This window comes from Podarcis cretensis (genome assembly GCF_951804945.1).
Source record: "Podarcis cretensis genome assembly, chromosome: 2".
NCBI lineage: Eukaryota > Metazoa > Chordata > Lepidosauria > Squamata > Lacertidae > Podarcis > Podarcis cretensis.
The window spans coordinates 61,073,089-61,095,105 of NC_137171.1; the positions used below are offsets into that span (position 1 = coordinate 61,073,089).

Below are 22,017 nucleotides of genomic sequence, written 5' to 3' on the forward strand. Positions count from 1 at the left end.
TATTCTATGATTCTAGATAATAGATATTTGTTTTATGTTTTTAAAATGTTTGCTAAAGCACCTTTGTTGATATTATTTGTAAAATTGTTTTGGTATTATCTTAGGTTGCCACCCATTTTGGGCATATAAATTGATATGTGAGGTATTTATATATTTAACAACACGGTATAGTCCCTGTGCACTGTGGGATGACTATAGGGTTCAACACAATATTATTGCTCTGCATCCCCTGCCACACATTCATAGGCATATGTGCAGTTAGCCCAACAGGCTGTTATGGGAAATGGCAAGCCTCTACACAGCTTACATTTCCCAACACAGCCCTTCCACGCTTCTTGACCATACCATCTTGGTGCACTGCCTGTATGTACAACTGGAGTTATGCCTTTACTTTTAAACCACATTCAAGCACATTGTTTCCTTCAAGGAATTCTGCAGCTTACCCCTCACAGAGTTACAATTTCTAGCAACTCTTAACAAACTACAGTGTCCAGAATTCTTTGAGAATGTGCTTTGTACTATATACACAGCCCACAAAAAAAAATTAAGGCTGTATACCAAAGTAGACAAGATGTCATCCATGGAATTTTGCATTCATGTGATTGAATTTTTAAAAGTAAATAGCAGGATGGGATAGGGGATGGGACCATCTGGATTGGGAGCCTGGTGAGAAGGGGAACTTTAACCCTTCACCCCCCTTGCCCTGATCTAGATGATCTAGATGGGGGTGGGAGAAAACTGGTATGAATGAGATTTTTGTTTCCACCGTGAATAGCAGGTGTGCAGTGTTCAATTAACTATTTCTGTTAAAAAGGCACTGGAAAGCTAAGAGTGATTGAATAAATCCTTGGGGAGTAAATGGGGGGGGGGGTGCTTTCTGTAAACTGAAGTGCCTCAATTCCCTTCTTTCCTACAGGTGGCATTATTCCACTTCTAAATCACTCTCCCCATGGCATTGGGGCCTTATTGGGCTATACAGTAGTGGAGGATTTATGTTCACCTTGCCCAAGTCAAAGGCAGAAAGTGCAGCAAAACTTGCTTTCCTCAAGAAACATAACTGGATCACCAGAGGAACAAGGGTTATCTTCATTGACTTTTCAATGTATAATGCCAATGTAAACCTCTTCTGTGTGGTCAGGTGAGCTCTTCTGTTTGCTGTTCTTAAAATTCAGTTTTCAAGATAAAGTAATCGCATTACCAGTCCTGTTGATAAAGTAATAATGGCATGTTCTACTCTGTTGCTGAATGGACGAATCTCACCCTGTGCAGGCTACTTAAAATTGTGGTACATCTACTACGCAAATCAAATCCTTCTTCTTTCCACTCCTTCCAGTTGCTACTGGTTTAGCATACAAACTCTTCTAGCCCTTGACTTTTGCTTTGCCTTTTCAGGCATTAAATCTAGGGTGCCGCCACTGCATTTCATTTCCTAAAAGTTCCACTGATGCCAGAGTTTGAAATCTTGACTGAATGCTATAGAACATCAGCTTTTTTTTGGATCCACAAAACCGAAACATGTTAAAACTTGTCAAGAAACAAAACCCTCATTATATCTAGAGCAGAAGTGGCTGGCTTTTCTTGGTTCAGTAGCTACTTACATCCTTAGACAGTTCTCTAGGTGCATGCTAGTGGTGATTGTGACCAAAAGTGGGTATGTGCATCCTATACTCACACAAGCACAGAATGCATGTGTGCACGCTCACATAGGTACAGAGCCCTCACTGATCTACTGAGAAATGGAGTTATTGTACCTTCCCTGCTCATCAAATGAAGTGGAAGGGTGTGATATGCATCTTCAACAGGGCACTGGACTGGGCCGAGGGGTTTAAATCTCTTGGCCCACTGCAGTTCATGCCTGTTTATATTTTTTTATTCCTTTGCCACCACTACCAAAATCTCTGGGGTCTTGGGGGCCAGAAAAACTTGCTTAGGGGACTACATCAGCCCCCCAAGCCAGAGGTTAGCTACAACTGATCAAGAGGTAATAATAGTTCAGGGGCCTTTGAAATTACCCCAGGTGAGCTTTGCAGTTTGGAATCAGTCTTATGTGTTACCGGATAGCATCCTCCTTTACTTTCATTTCACAGGCTCATTGTGGAATTTCCTGCAACAGGTGGTGCAATCCCCTCCTGGCAGTTCCACTCTGTAAAGCTTCTCAGATACGTCAGCTATTACGATTATTTCCTGGCCTCTTGTGAAGTCATTTTTTGTCTTTTCATCTTCACTTTCACCATCCAAGAAGTTTTAAAATTAAAGAAACAGAAAAAGGACTATTTTAGAGATGCCTGGAACTGGCTGGATGTGTTACTGCTCCTGGTAAGTCTCAGAAATTACAAAAAAGAATTATGACAGAAACCATATTGCGGTGTGGGGACAGGATGCTTTCCATTATGCCACTAGAGAGAGCTGGGAATACTGGGAAGAGGGGTAGATGTTCCTTGGGCAAGGAACATTCGCAGCTTCACATTTAGTATGTTTCTGCCCCTTGAGAAACATAGCAGTTAACTGTGTTTTACACATGGCAATTCTTTTCTGAAAACCAGGCCAAAGCAGTCAAAATGCAAGGCTCACGATCAATGTGTACATTCAGTGTTTCCTGGCCATCCACAACTTAGCTTGTATATGATTTACAGTAAGCATACTGGTAATCAGAATAATTTTGTTTCCCTGCTTTCCTTAAAGTAAAGTGCTTGAAAAAGTTCTTAGTGTTTTATTTTTCCACAGTTACATAAGAACCCGGCTACATTAAATTTATTATATTCATAGTGGTGCTGTATTTATGTTGAATCCATTGGCATGGATAGCAATCCCTGCTCAGTCTTGGTTTCATTGGGTGCCACTAGATCAGTCAGATAAAATGTTAAACTTTGGCTTTTCATTAGAAGAATGTGCCAAGAGCCTCAGAGCTCATGTGTTCCCTTTTCCTCCAGATTTTGATTCCATTATTCACTAGCTAAGGTTTAGTGTTATGTCAAAAACTGAAATTTACCTATGATTTAATGCAGTACTTCTTTCTGGGGGTATGCAGGGGTACACATACCCCTAAACATTTTGTGAATCTAAGTTTTGCCTCATCGAGGGGCAGTATTTCAGTATGAGTAGGAAAATAAGAGTACCCCTAAACAATTTTTATAGAAAAAAAGCACTGGTTTACTGAAAGAAACTAACTTCAAACTTTTGTTTATTAAGGTGGCTCCTTTCAAAAACCATAGCTAAGTTCAACCATAGTTCAGGCATAATGCTAAACTGCAGGTAATTGAAAATTGAAGGGAAAGCTTTCAATTGTCTCTTTGCAGTCTGCTTTCACCCATTTAGGATGAAAAAGCAGGAATTATAGGACAGTTATCACCTTTCTTTTGGGAGGGAAATTGATACCTAAATTAGGAACAAGCTTGTCTGATACTTCTTTTGGGGCTTTAGCAGGGATAGGATTATTTCTTGTTTTCTGCTGTCTACTACTCCCTAGTAATTGGGGTACAGTAAAAAGAGAGTTCCCTGATCCCCACCCATCCAAATATTTTTTATTTATTAAATTTCTATACCACCCTTCAACTGAAGATTACAGGGAGGATTACAATATAAAAATGCAAAAATATATAACATAGTAACAAACAAATATAGTACCCCTCCACACAGTTTAAAAGGCCATAAATTGTATAATTAGCTAAAGGTTAGGAGAAGAGAAATGTTTTTTCTTTTTTTTTAATAAAATTTTTATTAATTTCCAAAATTTTAACATAAACAAAAGCAACATAAAAACAAATACAAAAAAAACCCATTTTTCCTAACCTTATTTCCATAACCCTCTTTTCCCGGACTTCCCCATACCTTCCCCTTTTTGCATCCTTGATTTTAAACCATTATTCAGCAACCCTTCTTAACCAATTTAAATGAAAATTGGTTCTCTTTTTCAATTCCACCCTAAAAATTAAACACAATTTTCCGCTGCAATTCTACGTCTTCTTTTCCCTCGGCATTTTAGCATTCCTCAATTTTATAATAGTTCTTAAGATACATCTTAAATTTCTTCCAATCTTCTTCCACAGTCTCTTGAAGAGAAATGTTTTTTCTTGGCACCTAAAGATACATAACGAAAGGGCCAGGCAAGCCTTCCTGGGGAGAGCATTCCACAAGGGGAGAGTCACCACATGGAAGAAATGTCTCAGATGATGATTGCAGTGTCTGGGTTGGTTCATGTGGGGAGAGGGGTGCAAACTTCCCATCCTCAAAAAGCCTGTTGTGTCATGGCAAGAATTTTGCGGTCCCCAAAAGGCGACATCAGATGGATAAAGAATGGCAGCTCTATAACAATAGCTAAAGAAACAGAGTCCCTATCTTTTTTCCACCGAAAAGGTTTCCACTTTATCATTTTAATGGCCTGTCGGTATTTTGGGGCATTCCAGGTGACAGCAGAGCTTTAAGAAAGAGACAGATGCAGAGATAGAAAGAGAGACAGAGAAGGGATGCGAAAATCTAGTTCAGAAGGTGGAGACTTTTTCAGCAGTATCTGGAAAAAGGCAAATCATTATGTCATCATCCTGTCAGCACAGGGAGAAGGGCTGTTTTAAGTCTCTGAGGTTGCTACACAAACATGTAAATACATTTGCTTGCAAACTGTAATAATTATAACAGCAATTCTTAATCCTCATTTTGTATGTAAATAAATGAAATTCTGGGACTCATACGGAAATCTGAGGGAAACTCGCCCCACACAGAATCCTTTTAGGGGAAACCATTCTAAGCTAGTAATAAAACTTAAATGAGTTCTTCATGTACCCTAAAACATTCCATTTCACGTGACAACTACGATGTGAGTATTCCATGCCTGAAGAAAAATATTAATGTTACCCTCATGGTGAAGAAGAGCATGAGTTATGGTGTTTCATAAAATAAAATGCTCCTTATATAGATACTCAGATACCCAGAGGGCCTTCTCGGTAGTGGCGCCCGCTCTGTGGAACGCCTTCCCATCAAAGAAATAAACAATTATCTGACATTTAGAAGACAGCCCTGTTTAGGGAAGTTTTTAATGATTGATGTTTTAATGTATTTTTACTCCTTTGTTGGAAGCTGCCCACAGTGACTGGAGAGGCCCAGCCAGATGGGTGGGGTATAAATGATAATTATTATTATTATTATTATTATTATTATTATTAATTCCCTACATACATTTTAATGCATATTTGGCTTATAGGCAGATATGGTTGACCTCTCGTAGCCCTTTATCAATCAACTTCATTAAGATATGAATAATATATCAGAAAAATATAAATTGTAACCTCACAAACGTTTGCTTTTTCCCCTCCAGTTGTCTGTTTTTGCTATTTTCTTCAATGTTTACCGAACTATCGAAGTGTCCAGGTTGATGGAAAGTCTGCTCTCCAATTCAGAAGCTTATCCAGACTTTAATTTCCTTTCATTCTGGCAGACCCGTTACAATAATATGATTTCAGTGAATGTATTTTTTGCATGGATAAAGGTACTGCTGCTCACATTGCTAAATATATAAACAATGTTTTATTTTCATACTTCTCACAGAAAATTTTCTCTTAGAGATTTTAAAGAGCTATCTGAAGAATGTTTGCATAGGTGTTTATAGATATTTTCCTCTTTCCTCCACATTCATAATCTCTGCCAAGGCTTATCCTTTAGGGAACTATAGTACATTATCTGTCAGGGAGACCCTCAAAAATGCCACTTTAGTAACATCCACTGTCATGTTCTTTATCACCTTCCTTCTAAAATTGCAGCCTACTTAAAGTATAGGAGTGGGGAAAGCTGTTGTGTAGTATTATGGACTGCTAATGGGACCATGAAATGCCTTGCATTGCTTTAAGAAAATGGGTTAACTTTTCACTAATCTTCCATTGGTGAAAGCTGGTCATACAGTCACACTTGCCCTAGCAGTTACTCCAAATTCCAAATATGTCCGTTGGTCCAAAAAGATTAGAACACCCTGTTCTAGTGTAATGTTCAGAAGGGAATTTCCATGGAGAGAATGTCATGTTCCAGTTAAATAAAGAGCTTGTGCATTTCCCACATTTATTTTCCCTTTTAAACTTAAACTGGAAGTGCCGTAAGAGAATGTCCCCATCGCTTGCTCTTCTTTTGCAGTTTCAGTTAAGTTACCAGAGTAGCATGGGATCTCACACTAGGGACCAATGTAATGTTTGAAATTGGGCTTAAAGGTCCACCATTCAGTACGTCCAATACTGATTATTTTAATTTATATAAAGAGTTATATAGAATCTCCAGCAGAAATCCTTCCTCTGGAAAAGGGAACTGTGTGAGCACTGGAAGTGATCTATAAGCACTAGAAGAATGGAATATAATTTTTTATAAAAAAATCAAAATAATATGTCTTTTATAAAGAACTTCATTTCTCTAGTTATTTCATTTCAGGCTCACCTGAATATTCATCCAGTTTAGTATTGGTTTCCTGCCAAATTTAAGCAGGTAACTTTGAGCCCCTTCTGTTGGCTTGGTCTTTGTCCCACCACAATGTATCCTGTTCTGTTTTCTTCCAGATATTTAAATACATAAGCTTTAACAAGACCATGACCCAGCTGTCTTCCACTCTATCCCGCTGTGCTAAAGATATCATCGGATTTGCCATCATGTTCTTTATCATCTTCTTTGCATACGCACAGTTGGGTTACCTGGTCTTCGGGTCTCAAGTGGACGAATTTTCCACTTTTCAGAATTGCATGTATGGAGTCTTCCAGATTGTCTTCATATAGTTCTGTGATTAGTTGTAGCAGTATTTTCTTAAGTGAAGTGCTAAGAGTGCCTGAGATGTTTAATAATGGCATGTTGTGGGATATCTGAGCTGCCTGGTAAAAGTATACAGCTGGAATGGGCAATGGTGGCACAGCAAATCTTTACTGGGTGGGCAAAGCGACCCATTTACTCACAGCCATTTTAAAGGAGCTCGCACCTGAAACAACAGTATATCACCAAACCCTTCCCGCTTCAGTTCTCATCCAGGTACAGGGAGACATGATGACTGTGAATGAACATTTCTGCATGCAGGGCACGAAGTGGATTGTTACCTAAGCCAGCCTTTCTCAACCTGGTGCCCTCCAGGTGTTTTGGACTAGATGCTTTGACCCCAGCCAGCATAGCCAATGGTCAGGGATGATGGGAGCTCTCGTCCAAATCATCTGGAGGGCATCAGTTCGAGCAAGGCTGTTCTAAACTTTTATGTCTAAATTGTTTTGCCACTATACACTCTTTGGGAGCTATGCTGAGGTAAAATCTTAATAATAATATGCAAGGTAAAATCTTAATAATAATAAAATTAGCTAGTCACTATAGAAATAGGTTTGAAAGCTCAGAACAGATAATCTATGGAAGCCAGTGGTTGATATTTTAAAACTGAGTATAAGCTGTATCATAAGATTTAACTCAATATAAATTGTAGAAGAATATTGTATACTGACCGTTTCTATATTTTTTCTCCCTCTCAAGTTTTACCCAATTTCGCATCGTGCTTGGAGATTTTAACTTTGCCGAAATAGAGCATGCAAATCGAATTCTTGGGCCAATTTACTTCATCACATTTGTGTTCTTTGTGTTCTTCGTACTGCTGGTAAGTAGTGTTTTAGATAATTCCAATTAAATACAAATACATATACAAGCAAAGAAAGAAAGAAAGAAAGAAAGAAAGAAAGAAAGAAAGAAAGAAAGAAAGAAAGAAAGAAATTAAATCTCTGTATTTGGGCTGGTGTCAGAGTAATAAAACATAGTACACATGTTCATAGTTTTATGGGACAGTGTTTAAATGATCATATATTGGCTTAATATGCTGAGATATCAGTGTGCCTTTTTTTAGCATAGTCAAGTACTGTTCTTTTCAATTTGCAGTGCAAACAAATAAACCAGGAAAGCTTCAATTAACCATATTCCAAGCCACAATTTGAAGTTGTTTTAATACTGTGGTTTGTTCTCAAGCTGGTAACCATAGTTTCATGGCTTAGATAAAACTGGCAATTATGGTTAATTAGAGACTTTCCAGTTAATCATGGCTTGTGCAAAGGGAAGAGTGAAAGCAAAAGTCGTGTTTATATCTTTGCGTATTAAGCTGAAAGACTATTGTTATATATATTTCACCAAAGTTGTCATATTTTAATGCAAACCATGAGCACCAGAAAGCCAACAACAAAAGCAACAACAGTATAATCCTATGCATGTCTTATTTGGAAGTAAGTCCCACTGAGTTCAGTGAGACCCACTTCCAGGTATCTGTGTACAGCTGGGTTGGGAATTGTGTGGCCCTCCCGGTGGTGTTCAGCTCCCTTTGGGCCCTAGAAGTATGTAACAACAACAACAACAACAACAACAACAACAACAACAACAACAACAACTATTATTATTATTATTATTATTATTATTATTATTATTATTATTATTGATATGCTTCCCATCTGACTGGGTTGCCCCAGCCACTCTGGGCAGCTTCCAACAAATTAAAACATTAGACACAGTAAAACATCAGACATTGAAAGCTTCCCTATACAGGGCTGCCTTCATATGCCTTTTAAAAGTCAGATAGTTTATATCCTATAGAATTGGCCTGAGACTACTCACTTACAGAAGTGCAATATGGTCTACCTTCTGCTGGAATTTCTTTTGAGAGATACATTTGTAAAGCACTGAGGCATGACTTTAAATTATTCTGCTGTTTAAGCACTCAGGGCTGACACTTACTTCAGCAGTCCTTGTAGTGCTAAGCTTAGTAATGGTTTGTTAATGAGTCAGGGAAAAAGGAGATGTGGCAAGGAAGCAGGGATGCAACAAGAGGGTGATTGAGAGATGGTAGACTGCAAATGTTGTGGAGCAAGGAGCTAATTTTAGAAAGGCTTACCATTCTTATTTGTCTATTCCCTCAGGTTTAGCGGGTAAAGTTAGAGAACTCGAGGTGGGGCATGAGTTTTCTTTTTTTATACTTTGTTTTGATTATGTTGCCCTGCCAATTTACTGTGATAAACCTTGAATACTGAATAGCAGAGCCAAGTTGCTTATGTAAAAGTAGGCATGATTATAAAATGTAGGTGCACATTTTCATATTTGCCACTGGGATGTTAGAAGATGAGAAAACTAAATCAGTGTCATCCCAACCTTATTTTTCCCAAATAGAGGTTTGTAAACATGGGGTGCTTTTGTTAAGGCTGCAGTCTTATGAAGTAAGCCCAGTTGTATTTCCATTGTAAGCCTTTGCTTACATCCATGCTGCATCATTTCCCCATTATCTTTTGAAATCTGACCTACCCACTTTCCTATTCCTGTGCATACCTGGGGGTCTTTTTGCACACAGATAGCACACAACTTTACTTGTAAGCCAATTCACAGCCTATGCTGAGGGGCAGGTTCAAGCACTTAGTCTGTCATCATGATGAGCAGCAGTGTGACATACTTATTTAATTGGAGATGGTTAAGTACAGTGGAATAGGGGATGCGGGTTGCGCTGTGGTCTAAACCACAGAGCCCAGGGCTTGCCGATCAGAAGGTCAGCAGTTTGAATCCCCGCGACCGAGTGAGCTCCCGTTGTTCGGTCCCAGCTCCTGCCCACCTAGCAGTTCAAAAGCACATCAAAGTGCAAGTAGATAAATAGGTACCACTCCGGCAGGAAGGTAAACAGCTTTTCCATGTGCTGCTCTGGTTCTCCAGAAGCAGCTTAGTCATGCTGGCCACATAACCCGGAAGCTGTCTGCGGACAAACGCTGGATCCCTCAGCCTGTAAAGCGAGATCAACGCCGCAAACCCAGAGTCGTTTGCAACTGGACCTAACGGTCAGGGGTACCTTTACCTTTAAGCACAGTAGAATACAGAATGGAATCTTTTCACCAGTAAAACATCCTTGCCCCTCATTTCAGGTGGCATGGACAGTGTATCTTGTAGTAGTCATCCAAACATCATGAGGAAAATTGCAATCAAGTTTGATTTGTACCTCATTACTAAGGTACTAAACATGACACAAAATTTTGAAGTAAAATCCTCATCAAGGGCGCTAACCAGCAATTGATGTGATCCTCTTGGACAAACGGAGAAAAAAATAGTGGGTGTAGTTATCATATTAATATTGGAACTTTAGAAGGAGTTGTAAAATTAATAAAAACTACTATTAGCCACTATCTTGCAAGGTTGGTGAGTTGTCTTCTATTATTAATGTACTAATTTTTCTCACTGCACCTTGCAAATATTGTTGACTCTAATCGCTGCTCTGTTGTATTGACTAATCTGGCATCATTGCTTTTGACTATAATGGATCCGATTAAATAACCATTGAGACCGCTTCCTGTAAGTTCAGCCTCTGATTTTGTGACTCAAAATTCTTTCTCTTTTGCACAGAACATGTTCTTGGCAATCATTAATGACACATACTCTGAAGTGAAAGCTGATTTTTCAGTCATCCCAAGCAGAGAATTTGAGATCAGTGATCTTATTAAACAGGTAAGCACCTATAGGTGTTTGTTCATATTACCATTGTCAGCAACAAAATAATGGCTGCTTGTTAATCATATATTGGCTTAATACGATGAGATGTGAAGAAGTTTCATTTTGTACCTGCAGCCACTTTGTTGCTCCTTTTGTTAGAGCAAGTAAACAAGACAGGAAATCTTTCCATCTCATCCTGACTGGGAAATTAATGGTTAATGGTTTCAGGACGAACAAGTATATTAAGACTCATATAATGGTTTGGAGTGGTTTAATATCCTGGCTTGTTCCAAAGCTATCATGAGGACAAAATGGGAAATTATAGTTAATGGAAAATTTCCTGGCTTATTTTCTGTTCACACAAAGGGAAGAGCTAAGTGGTTGTGTGTGTGATCAAAAGCTTGTTCATATGTCAGCTTAATCATGTGACTATATTAATCATAGATAATAGAATCTATAATGAGTAGTTGCTGACTACTTGCTTTATTCATAAAGTCCTTTAAAGGATCAACCCGGTACTACTTCCTACAGTTCCAGTTAACTGAGATGCAATTCACTTGGCTTCAATGGGTCCGTGGTTCCATAGACAATGAATGGGGTTTTGTCACCTCATTGTTTGGGTTGCATCTCCTAATCAAGGAGTCATTTCTGGTTGGCTGCATTTGTGAGGCTGGGAAAAATAAGAAAGTCACCACATGATTCCAACCTTATCTTCGTATTTAGGGGCTCAACCATCTCTACATTGGGATTATGTGGTACACCTTTAGTGACTTGTGAAAACTCGTTGCATCTCTTTATATTACCCATGTCTTCTTTTTGACCATATGATATTTTCAAGCAGGTTACTAGCAATGCCCCATTTGGTTGTGCAGAGCCTGGTGATAGGGAGAAACATGTGTTTGGTGTGGCTGATGAATATGTAAATCTAGTTTCATTGAGAATCTCATGTGAGATTTTCTTATTTAAGAGCAGGGGTTTTTATCAGCCCCCCAAGTCGCTGTTATTTATTATTCATTTGCCAGGTGTATATTTGCAATCACTGCATATTCAGAAACTACAAACACTTTCTGCCTCATGCTTGTTCAAAGCCTGATTAATCCCAAATTCACCGGTGTAACATAGTACCTAATTTAGCTTCCGTTGACTTTTTTTCTTATCCTTATTATTGGGATTTTGAAGAAAGGCTGCTTTATTTTAAGCAACCGAGCATCCTGTGATAGGATGTTCAAGTGACAGGTGTCATAATTTCTAACATCTTGAAATAAAAGCATTCCCTCATTTTTAAAAGCCAAGGATTGCTTATTGTTCAGATATGATCATGGGGAAAATATTAAGGAGGCTCGTTTATAAAAAGATACCATGGACATTTCCAGTACATAGAACTCCCACCCAGGTTTATTAAAGCTGTTTTTCACAGCCCAGCCTCTGTTTAGCACTGAATGTATTGAGACAATGGTTTTTGATAAATACATACAACTAAAATCTGTGAGGACAGTTACAAGAATGGTAGCCAACTTTTTATTCCACCCCCCATACAATTTTATTAAAGGTTTTCCATAATACAATAAAAGAAAAGAAACTAATTAAATAAAAACAATAACAATAAAAGAAAGATAAAAGAAAATGCAGAGTCCTCTCTCAAAGGTAGCTCTTAACCCTCACATAGAAAGTGGTAGACTTTCCCAGCTCTCACCAGGGAGCTTTCGTTTTTTCTCCTACTGTCTCACCCTGGCAGATCTTCCCTTCCCTGCCTCTCATTCAGGGTCCTTCACAGCACCATCCATCACCAAGAATGGTTTCCAAGGTTTTCCCCCTGATGTTTCAGTTGTGTCTTTTTACCCAGTATGCCGCATAAAATTAATCTCCTTAATCACTTATAAAGAGTACCACTTTTTTTTGCTTCTGTTTTCTTCCTCACAAGAAATTTGTGTGTCCTAAGTTGTGCTGGAGACAGATCTGAGTAAGTGTTACCTTTCATAGTATAAAAATAGACGGGAAGAGGCAGCTTGCTTGTTTGGCACAGTAGCCAAAGATGGTGCATACTGAAATTGTTTTGCATTCACCAGAGTTGCATCCAGTTTAAGGGTACAATTCTCTGTCCCTGGAATGGCATCCCAGTGGCTATAGGATTTTATAGCTTTGACGGTATCTGGGCAGAGCAGGATTTCAACTATTCCTCCTCCAACAGTAGGAAGGTATATATCTGTGGATCCAGGAAATCTTTGCATCCTCTGAACCCAAATCCTTTCTGTTCCCCTGCTATGTGCCCAGGATGGGTTTGGGGAAATATGTCAGCCCTCCAACCAGTCCCATCGTTTCTACCCTCACCAGTTGGGACTCAGGATTTGATGGGTCTATGTTGCCCCTTCTCATTGGTTTCCTCTGCCCATCTGCCTAACACATCAGCATTCCCTCTTAAGACTCATACATACTGCAAACTTTGAGGCTCCAGCATCATTTTCAGCTTTCACTCTTTCCCCACTCAGTTTTGCTTAACATCCATTTGAAAAAGTTTCTGACAACTCAGAAGCTTATTCACTATTTTGTGACATTTCAGTGAGATATAATGAATATATTGCCAAACTATGGTTTTGGGATATCCACCTAACAGTCCTTTCTTTATATTATACTTAGAGTTACAATAAAGCTCTAGTCAAACTCAAACTGAAGAGGCAGACATCACAGACAGAAGACTTGTATGGAGTAAGCAGGTAGAAATCACATGTGCACCTCAGTTTTCAAAACCTTGAAACCAAAAAAGTATTTGCTATGTCAGCTGTGTTTTTCAAGCTTGCAATCAAATCTAATACACTATCAAATCTAATGTTCACCCTAATTTTCATGACGTAATTAGGCCAAAAAAGGTGTGCATTACATTCGAGTAAATACAGTATATATATACTATTTAGATAGAAAGAAGGCTCACAAGAGAATTCCGTTGCTGTTGCAGCATATGGTAGAATCCATGTTCTGTTGCAGTCAAATGGCAAAACTGATTACAGTGCTGCTAGACTGCATGTTAAAGTTTTGAAATAAGGGGGTGGGGAATCTACTCCCAGTTCTGTCGCATGTAAATTTAATGTCAATCAATCTAGATGTTTCCTGAAATGTATAGCCATTGCCATCCTATGTCTGTTCTTATCTCTTGGTTGAATATGTGTTATTGAAAATAGTGTTTTCTTTCTACCACATCTTACCACTTCCTTGGCTGCTGTATGCGAGGGGCAGGGAAATGCTGAACGGCAATAATAATCATGTCATGCATCTTCTTTAACTAGATATAATTGTGATGTGGGAGGAGATGTGGGTGAGCAGTGGGGATAACTTTTTAGGACCCTAAATTTATGGAGCTTTGTTCAGTCATCCTTTAGCATCAACTGACTGATTAACTGCATTCAGGCTTTTTGGGAAGAAGTGGGGACTTAATTCTTTTCACACAAAAAAATATCTACATTTTACACCAGGTTCCATTTTGTAGTTTGCTGACATCACTTTCACTCAAAGCTGTTTCACAGCAGCGAGGAACCTCTGGCCCACAAAGGCTGTTTTGAGCTGGTGTTGCCCACCTCTTACTCCCCTGAAGTCATATGACGTGAGGTGTGGGACTGATAAAGCCATGAATGCCAAGGGACTGTCGGGAGAGCACACTAAGGTGTGTGTTCCTAATTGCTCCTTTCCTGTGGGACTTGCATTTAATGCTGTATGCGAGCACTGCTGCCTTTTACAGGGATCCGATCACCCAACATCATAAGATATTGGATGATTGGCCTATAGTGTGTTGGCCACTGCTTGATCCAGCCTACTGGACCAAAGTGGTTCCCCACCCTTGCTGTATCAGGAAGTGGCCATAATATGGACTGTAATTGTGTACTGTGTTTTATTGCATGACAATTAGAAGCTCCAGGACAGATGTAAATAAGAGCCTCTCCAGAGTTGGTAGTTTGGACAAGGTAAGATTCTTCTGCTCTAAAAACTTGATGCTGAATTCTGCACACAAGACTACAGACACGTTCCCTCTCTTTTTGGCTGTTCTCTGGTAGAATCTAGCATTCATCTGACCCTGCACACATTCTTTTCTTCAGGTAGTGTGTGTTTGTATGGATCAGTAATAGGAATGTGTTTTAAGGACAGAAAATGCCTAGTCCTTTCTTCATTTATACTTCTGCACTTTGTATAATGCAACTTGAGCATGTGAGCAATGCAACACGTGAACATGGGAAAGTGACTTAATGATGGCTGTTTTTCTTTGTGTAAACAATATTGTGTTTCTACAGGATGTTTCCAGGAAACGGAAATCTTATGGTAGCTCATCCGCAGGACTTCAGAATGCAGTTTCTTACACTGAATTTCAAAGGTACGCTGCTTAGTGTCATAGTCACTGTTGTCTTCAACCCTTTCAGACTGGGATTCATGTTCAGGCCAAATGTATTGGAGACCCACTTGTTAAGCCCCCCCCCCCTAGGAAATGCTGCTCTTGTGACCCAGCTGAGTTCAGGAGGGGAGAGTGCTCTTGTGCTCGAATCCTGCTTGTGGGTTTCCCACAGGCAATTGCTTGGCCACTGTGAGAACAGGATGCTGAGCTGGATAGGCCATTGGCCTTAGCCAGCAGAATCTTCTGATGTTCCTACATCAGATAGTAATCCAGTAATGGGGTCATGATACACCAGTTGAAAACTAATGTATGAAGAGACAGTGTGATCCTCATTTGGACAGTTTTCCACCCCAAACAACTTATTTATTCATTTTAAAAAGCATGCTCCTGATGGGATCATCTGAACTACCCAGTTGGAACTCCATAATGCAGCTGATCCCTGCCCAAGCAGGGCTGCCTCAACGCTTCTCAAAAGCACTGTTTCACATAGCCACCACCACCCCATTTAAAAGAGAAGGAGGGCAGCTGCTTCAAACAGTGCTTCTCCTTTCAGAGGTCCATGGGAAGTTGATCTTTCCCAAAGGTAGCTACTTCCAAAAGTAGCTGCTTTCTTTAGCTGCACATACTTTGTTCCCAGGAAGGAACAAGTGCACCCAAACAGCCCTTTTCAGGCCATCCCATGTTACTCCTTTCAACTTCTGATTTGGGAAGTGGAAATGGGCTGCAGGGACGGTGTCAAAGAGTAGCACTGGGAAGGAGAAGTGGCTTCCATTGGACAGAAACCTATTCCCCCGCAAGGCACACTCCTACTGCCCATCAGCTCATGGGTGGATTGGAGAGCACCTTGCTCCAGCAAAGGAACCACCAAGAGCCCACATTAAGCTTCCAATTGTTATTATGAAGCCCCACCCTCCACCTAACATCATGTAGGATCTCAGGTATAGAGCAGGTGGGTGTGGCTTCCCAAAAATGGCTAGTTGAGCCAAATGAGGAGGCGTGGCAGGCTAAAAATGATTCTAAAGCCCTGCAGATGAGTTTTCTGTTTGTACGTTTTGTTGGATTTTGATTTTTTCCTTGTTCTAGACTTTCCAGATATACAGCAGAAATGGAGAAACAACTGAAAGAAGTGACCTATAAGCTTGACATGCTTATGAACGCTGCTCCTAAAACCACAGTCTCACCATGAAAGCTATAGTAGGGAAAGGTAAGAGAAGAGAGCAGATTTTACAATTGGGACCCAGTCTGACTGAAACCTTAGATGCAACTTCCTATGCCTTTCAGAAACAAGGTTGCCCAACTTGTCTCAGTATAGCTGCAGCACTGGGAAAACGTTCTAGACTCTAGAATGTAGATGTTTAAAGGAATTCTTGCCCAGCTTATTCATTACCCCCTCCATTCAAGTGGTGTGCCAGTTGCTTGGCTGAACACCACATAGATTCTGAGAAAAAGCTACTTCATAAAGTTAAAAAAAGGAAAGTTCCAACCAACCAAAGTCTAAAGATGGGGTTGCCAAGGAGCTATGATTGCTTGCCTCCTCCTACTAAATGTAAGACTGAAGAGCTGCTTTTCGCATAACTTATTTTGCCAACAGTAGCTTAACAGGAAGTGAGAACTGTAGGCATGTTACATAGCCATGAACATATGCACTGAACACCTCCACCTACTGTTTTATTATGTGGCTGTTTGGGGGCACTGTACTTAAACCCAGGCAATCAGGTTGCAGCTGTGGGAAAACACCTAAGAATAGAAATGTTTTAAAAGATAAGGCAAAAGTGTTTTCCTTCATTCTTTAGAGCAGCATTGGAGGGGCAAAGAATAAATCTCATTTTGGAACTGCTGGGAGCAGGCATCCCTCCATGAATACTAAAGAAAAATGTAGACAACACATTAAGGCTGTCAAATATTATAGGAAACTAAATATTCTATATTCCAAAGCCATTTTGAAAAAAATGATATATCCCAATCCAGAAAAGGCAATTCAGCCACTTGTCGCATACTTGGAATCCCCAAGATCCCACTACCCAAATTCATCCTTTAATTGGTTTTACTTCTGAATGTAATAAACAATTTTTAAAAGTGTAGAATTGCTAATGGAAAAGTCTTTTGGAAGGCAGTATTTAGAATTGCTGTTCCCACCACACCCATGTTTATATGTTGCCCCCCAGAGGGTTGACTATGGTGGCTGGCCTTCAGCACAAAAAAAGGTTAAGCCTGCCATAGATACACATCTGAATGTACCTTCAAATAAAAATGTTGCTTTCAACAGGACACATTCATTGCAAAGTTCATCACCCCCACGTCAGTGCAGCTCCAGGTTTGTGTCTACTTCCCACTGAAAGTAATGGAGTACTGTGTGTGTGTGTGTGTGTGTGTGTGTGTGTGTGTGTGTGTGTGTGTCCCCAATGGTGAAGTGATCTGATTTACACTCCCAGCTAGTGTTTTCTGGACCAGGGTAAGACTGGAGAAGTCAGCTGCTAAAGATAATGGTGATATTTATTTTGTTTTGCGTTTGCTTACATTGTTCTGAAAGCTCAAGTAATTTAAAAGTGAATAAATAATGTAAGGCAATTTTCATCATTTAGAATATCCTATTTACCTCAGTAACCAAATGTCACCTGAAAAATAATGCCTCAAGATATCATTCAAGCTTGAAATTTTATCCCCAGGGAAAGAAGGCACACAGCCGTAATACAGTCACTGAGAATACCCTTCTCTGTGCCATTGCTGGTAGTGCAAAGAGGATGCTCTCAGGTACTTGTAACGGTAGCAGGGAGGTGTTAAGTATGAAACAGTGCGTTTTGCACTAAAAAAAGCCTGTGTCAATACCGCTTATTTCCTGTGACGTATGAATTAAGGAAATTTACAAACATTTACTCCTTGCAATTAATTCTATAGACGAGGATGCTCAGAGCTGGGGGGGGGGGAGTAGAGGTTTTTTTAGTGCATTAGCATCAAGGCCATATTGCATTAGAAACTTACTTCCTGCAGCCATCTCCCAAGCTTACATTTGTTCATGGAAAAGGACTTTCTTCTGGCAACAGCCAGGTCCCATTTTTAAAAGTGTGAGCAGCTGAAAACCATGGTTAACAATAAAGGAACCCTGGAAGGCTAGTATGCATACATGGCTGAGACCCTCCCTTAAAAGGTACTGCTAAATTCTACACCCAATCAGCATCTTGTTTTTAATCCTATGTTTCCCAAAGCTCTTGCAACTGCACCATCATTTTAGATGGATCAGTTGTTTTTACTGCAAGCGATATTTCTTTGTGGATCAACAGAGGGCTCCAAGGAGGATGTGTTGCCTGCCTTGCAGCTCAGAAACACAAAACTGCACTTCAATGCTATTTTCTTGAACAGCAGAGAATGGATCTCTGTCAAGTATTAGAACATATAGCAAAAGGTGCATGATAGTAATAACAATAACTTGTTAAGGAACAGTCTAACATGAAGGTTAATGGGAAAAACAAGACCAAAATATCAGGTGGGAAGGAAGGACCTGTTGGCAGGAGTACCCCCAGATACTGCCCCATACCCTTGAGACAGAGAAGAAAAACGGCACAGCTCGCCAAAACAGGGTGGACCTTGGAACGCTCTATATATCCACAAAGAAATTAGGTTAACAAATTCAGATGTGGAAAAAATCAGGTCTGTAGAACATAAGAATAACCCTGCTGAACGTTCTAGAATATAATAAACTGCTTCCAGTCGGCAGCACTGTAAAAATTAGAAGAGTGTGCACAATGAATATATTTATTTATTTATGGGTCACCTTTCAACCTGAAGGCCTTTAAAGCAGCTTACAATGTAACAAGATAAAAAACACAAGTACATGCTTGTTTCTGGTGAAACTGCAACTACCACCAGTTCTGAGACTCTAAGCCAGGACTACATGTTAAAGCCAAACAGTAGAATTATAGGCAACAGCACACAGGATTAAAACAAACAATTGTTAAAACCTTGTTTAAACGCCCTAGAGTCAATTAGGAGAAACAACACATGTTCCACACACACACACATACACACCACAAACACACAATGGAGTATGACAATAAAAGATCCTTTTATTATAAAAATCTATACAATGAAATGCCAGACATAGCAATCATTTATATCTGGTTTATTTATATATATATTTATATATCTATATATCCACATATAGTTTTTACTTATACGAAAGTAAAACTATGTTATATCACAAAATGCCTAACACTACCATTTATTGCTCAATAAGATGGCACAACACACACTCTTAGCATAACTGATGCCATGCTAGCTACGATACTGAACAAACAGCCAAACACTGCATAACACACAAAAGCAGCTGTTAATTCTGAAGTGGAACCAGTCTGATCACTCACTTTATAAAAATATTGGAATCATATAGATTTAAGCATTATAAAGGAGGAATATATTATTTAAAACATTTAAATAGTGCATATTGACATTTTGCATGTGGTATATAAAACATTCATGTACAACACTGTACAGTACACATAAGTTTCAATGTTTGGGTGCACCTGTGTCTGCAAGATTGATAGAAAACAAAGTGAAGTGTACATTGCACAATGGAGCTGAATAAAAGCCACAGATGATCTCCAGATTAATTTCCAAACTTGTAATTCACTACTAAAAAAACCCTTCTAGTTGTATAAAAAGGCAAAGCATTTGAATATAATCTCATTTCAGTGCTCTTGGGTTCCAAAATTACATGCCTATAATCACAGTAAAAAGAGAGAGACATAGCAAACAGGCAAGTATGGAGTATTGAAAATCTACTTTCTATCTATTCCATGTTAACACACTGACCTGATGAATTACATGCTAGCCACTTATTTCACAGACATTCATTTTTTGGTCTTTCAAAAAGCAATGAGAATCAATATCTGTGTTGACATTAGCTGTTCATAACACATGCAGCAAATAGGCACGTACAAAAACATGGCCACAGTACAAAAGATATCAAAAATGTGCCAATTTCAACATTTAGGGCTCAGTCCAGTTGTGCCACAGATGCAGCACCCACATGCAAAGAAATCCCATGACACTGCCCTGTTCCTCCCCGTTCAGTGTGCACACCCTGGCACTCAATTCATCAAACCATTTTTAAGGGCCTGAGGTACAGTGTCTGCACACATGCCATAAAGACAGGTGGTAAAACGGTGTCTCTGACCTTTGATAATCTCTCTATGTGCAGACTGTATGTCCACAGTAGGCTTGGATAGAGCCTTTCAGACTGCAGATTTAAGTGGGGCGGGGAAGGGATTGAGAAGAACCATTAAAGGCTACTGTCATCTATACTAGGCAAAATAAACATCACAAAAATGTTTCAATTCTGAAGCTTCATCATGCAATAACCATATGATATCTGCTTATTGCCACAAACAAATCACTTTTCCTTCCATTTTTACAACAGTGACATAGCAGAGAGGCTTTTCTCAAACTGTGTGTCTACCTTGAATCCATCACACTAATGATTTTATTTTAGCCCTTGGTAAGATATGCTTATTTCAGATACAACAGAGCTGAGCACAGACACTCTCCCATACAAAGGTATGATGCAATATCCATTTGAGATCACACACTAAATCACCATCAGCTGATAAATTGATAAATTAACAGTAATGCAAGTCTTGTAGGCAATATGTGATATAAATGTTCAGGTTTTTCCAAGTTTTAAAAATACAACAAGCAAGGTCACTTTCTGGTTTGTCCATTGTAATCTGAAACTGAAGACCAAGGAGCTTTAAGTTGCAAGTATCTACAGACCATAAACCATTCTATCGTATGAAAAATGTCATTTAAAATCAAACAGAGTTATTCCGCAGCGGTCCTCTGAAAGGCATTTCAGTTCAGTTTGGTGTTGAAAAACACAGTTGTGTTCTTAAATTTGCTGCCATTGTTCCCCAGCATAAAAAGGCAACAGAGAGAGTTCAGTACAACACTAACAAATGCAGATGAAACGAAGTTAGAAGGTCCAGAGTTTCTGAATGGTTCTAGTTCTACAGTCTTTTGGGAGGAAGATGCATTTTTAATTAAAAGAAACAAGGAAAATGTTTTCTAAAGTTGGACAGAGCAGTCTTACTTTTAAAGTTTTTTGTTAGCTTTCTAGATAGGACCTACTTGCCTTTCAAATGTGGCACCATAAAATGTACAAAAACTGCATTCTTTCAACAGCGCAAGACAAAAGTGAACACCTAACAGTACTATGGACATCATAAGAAAACAACCTTTCACTATTATGAAGAAACTTAATTTATTTTGAAGAATCTTGTTTGCTGATAAGGACTTCAAGAAGCCGCAGTTTGGCTTTAACTTTCTTGTACTCTCTGTACTCATCAAGCATGGGAGCACGATCTTCTTTCTGAACATTTCTGGAAAAATAAAGCCAATGCAACATTTAACAATTCTGACCAATTTTGTTGGTTTGAAATAGATTGGGGATGCATGCAGGCTAGAGGTGTTTCATGTTATACTGGTGAACTGGAGGTGATGCATCTGTCATCCTTGACCCTGTGCTTCATTCTAAGCATTTTTAGGCAAAAGCTTGTATTTTCTGAAGTAAGTACAAACATCAATTCATGGAAGGAACCTAGTAATCAGAGATATATTGCTTCTGAACATGGAGGTTACATTTCTATCAAATAATAGCATGTGTTAACAATTTAAAGTAGTAACAAGAAAAGGAAATACATCTGTAGCACTCTACTCATAAGAGTGAGTACTTCATTTTATCTGTTGTTCTCATAAGGTTTTACAAATTGTCTATAAAAAGTTAACTTTGTGGGTTGTTGTTTTTTTTTAAGGTTAAAAACCCATTTAAATGGGTAAGAGTAGCCAAGCCTACATGTTCACATTCCACCCAAATCAGTGCAAAAATGTCACAGGGTGGAATTCAAACTAGTGCTAATGAAATTGCATTGTAAGCACAAACATTTCTGCTTGCCTAATCGAACTGTCTCCTCTGTTTGCATGCGGTTCTGGGGTTTCTTTCAATCTCCCCAGAGATTGGCGGGGGGGGGGGGAGAAAGGGGAGAAAAATATATTGTGCTGTCTCCTACTAGTATAGGTATTTAGTTGAATCCAGTACATAATGACAAGGCTGCACTGTCGTTATAGCAAAGTTGAGAGATGCAGTTGACAGTAATATTGAAGTTCTATTATGCTACATTTCTCAGTATCTTTATGGAATGTAATGACTTATTTGATTG

At 39.2% G+C, this 22,017-nt stretch overlaps 2 protein-coding genes across 9 annotated transcripts in view; one reads left to right on the forward strand and one right to left on the reverse strand.

The window, feature by feature from the left end:
* The window catches only part of PKD2L2 (polycystin 2 like 2, transient receptor potential cation channel), a 32,403-nt gene extending 11,190 nt beyond the window's left edge, over window positions 1-21,213 (forward strand). For all 3 annotated transcript variants that reach the window (XM_079967606.1, XM_079967607.1, XM_079967605.1), the window contains 11 exons: window positions 917-1,138; window positions 2,088-2,316; window positions 5,309-5,479; window positions 6,528-6,709; window positions 7,471-7,591; window positions 10,351-10,452; window positions 13,072-13,148; window positions 14,333-14,387; window positions 14,712-14,791; window positions 15,893-16,013; window positions 20,984-21,213. In XM_079967606.1, the coding sequence (XP_079823732.1) occupies window positions 917-1,138; window positions 2,088-2,316; window positions 5,309-5,479; window positions 6,528-6,709; window positions 7,471-7,591; window positions 10,351-10,452; window positions 13,072-13,148; window positions 14,333-14,387; window positions 14,712-14,791; window positions 15,893-15,995 (1,342 nt within the window). In that variant the 3' untranslated portion in view covers window positions 15,996-16,013; window positions 20,984-21,213. The remainder of the gene's footprint in view (window positions 1-916; window positions 1,139-2,087; window positions 2,317-5,308; window positions 5,480-6,527; window positions 6,710-7,470; window positions 7,592-10,350; window positions 10,453-13,071; window positions 13,149-14,332; window positions 14,388-14,711; window positions 14,792-15,892; window positions 16,014-20,983) is intronic.
* The window catches only part of FAM13B (family with sequence similarity 13 member B), a 55,306-nt gene continuing 51,834 nt past the window's right edge, over window positions 18,546-22,017 (reverse strand). For all 6 annotated transcript variants that reach the window (XM_079967508.1, XM_079967506.1, XM_079967509.1 and 3 more), the window contains one exon: window positions 18,546-21,180. In XM_079967508.1, coding sequence (XP_079823634.1) covers window positions 21,063-21,180 — 118 coding nt within the window. In that variant the 3' untranslated portion in view covers window positions 18,546-21,062. The remainder of the gene's footprint in view (window positions 21,181-22,017) is intronic.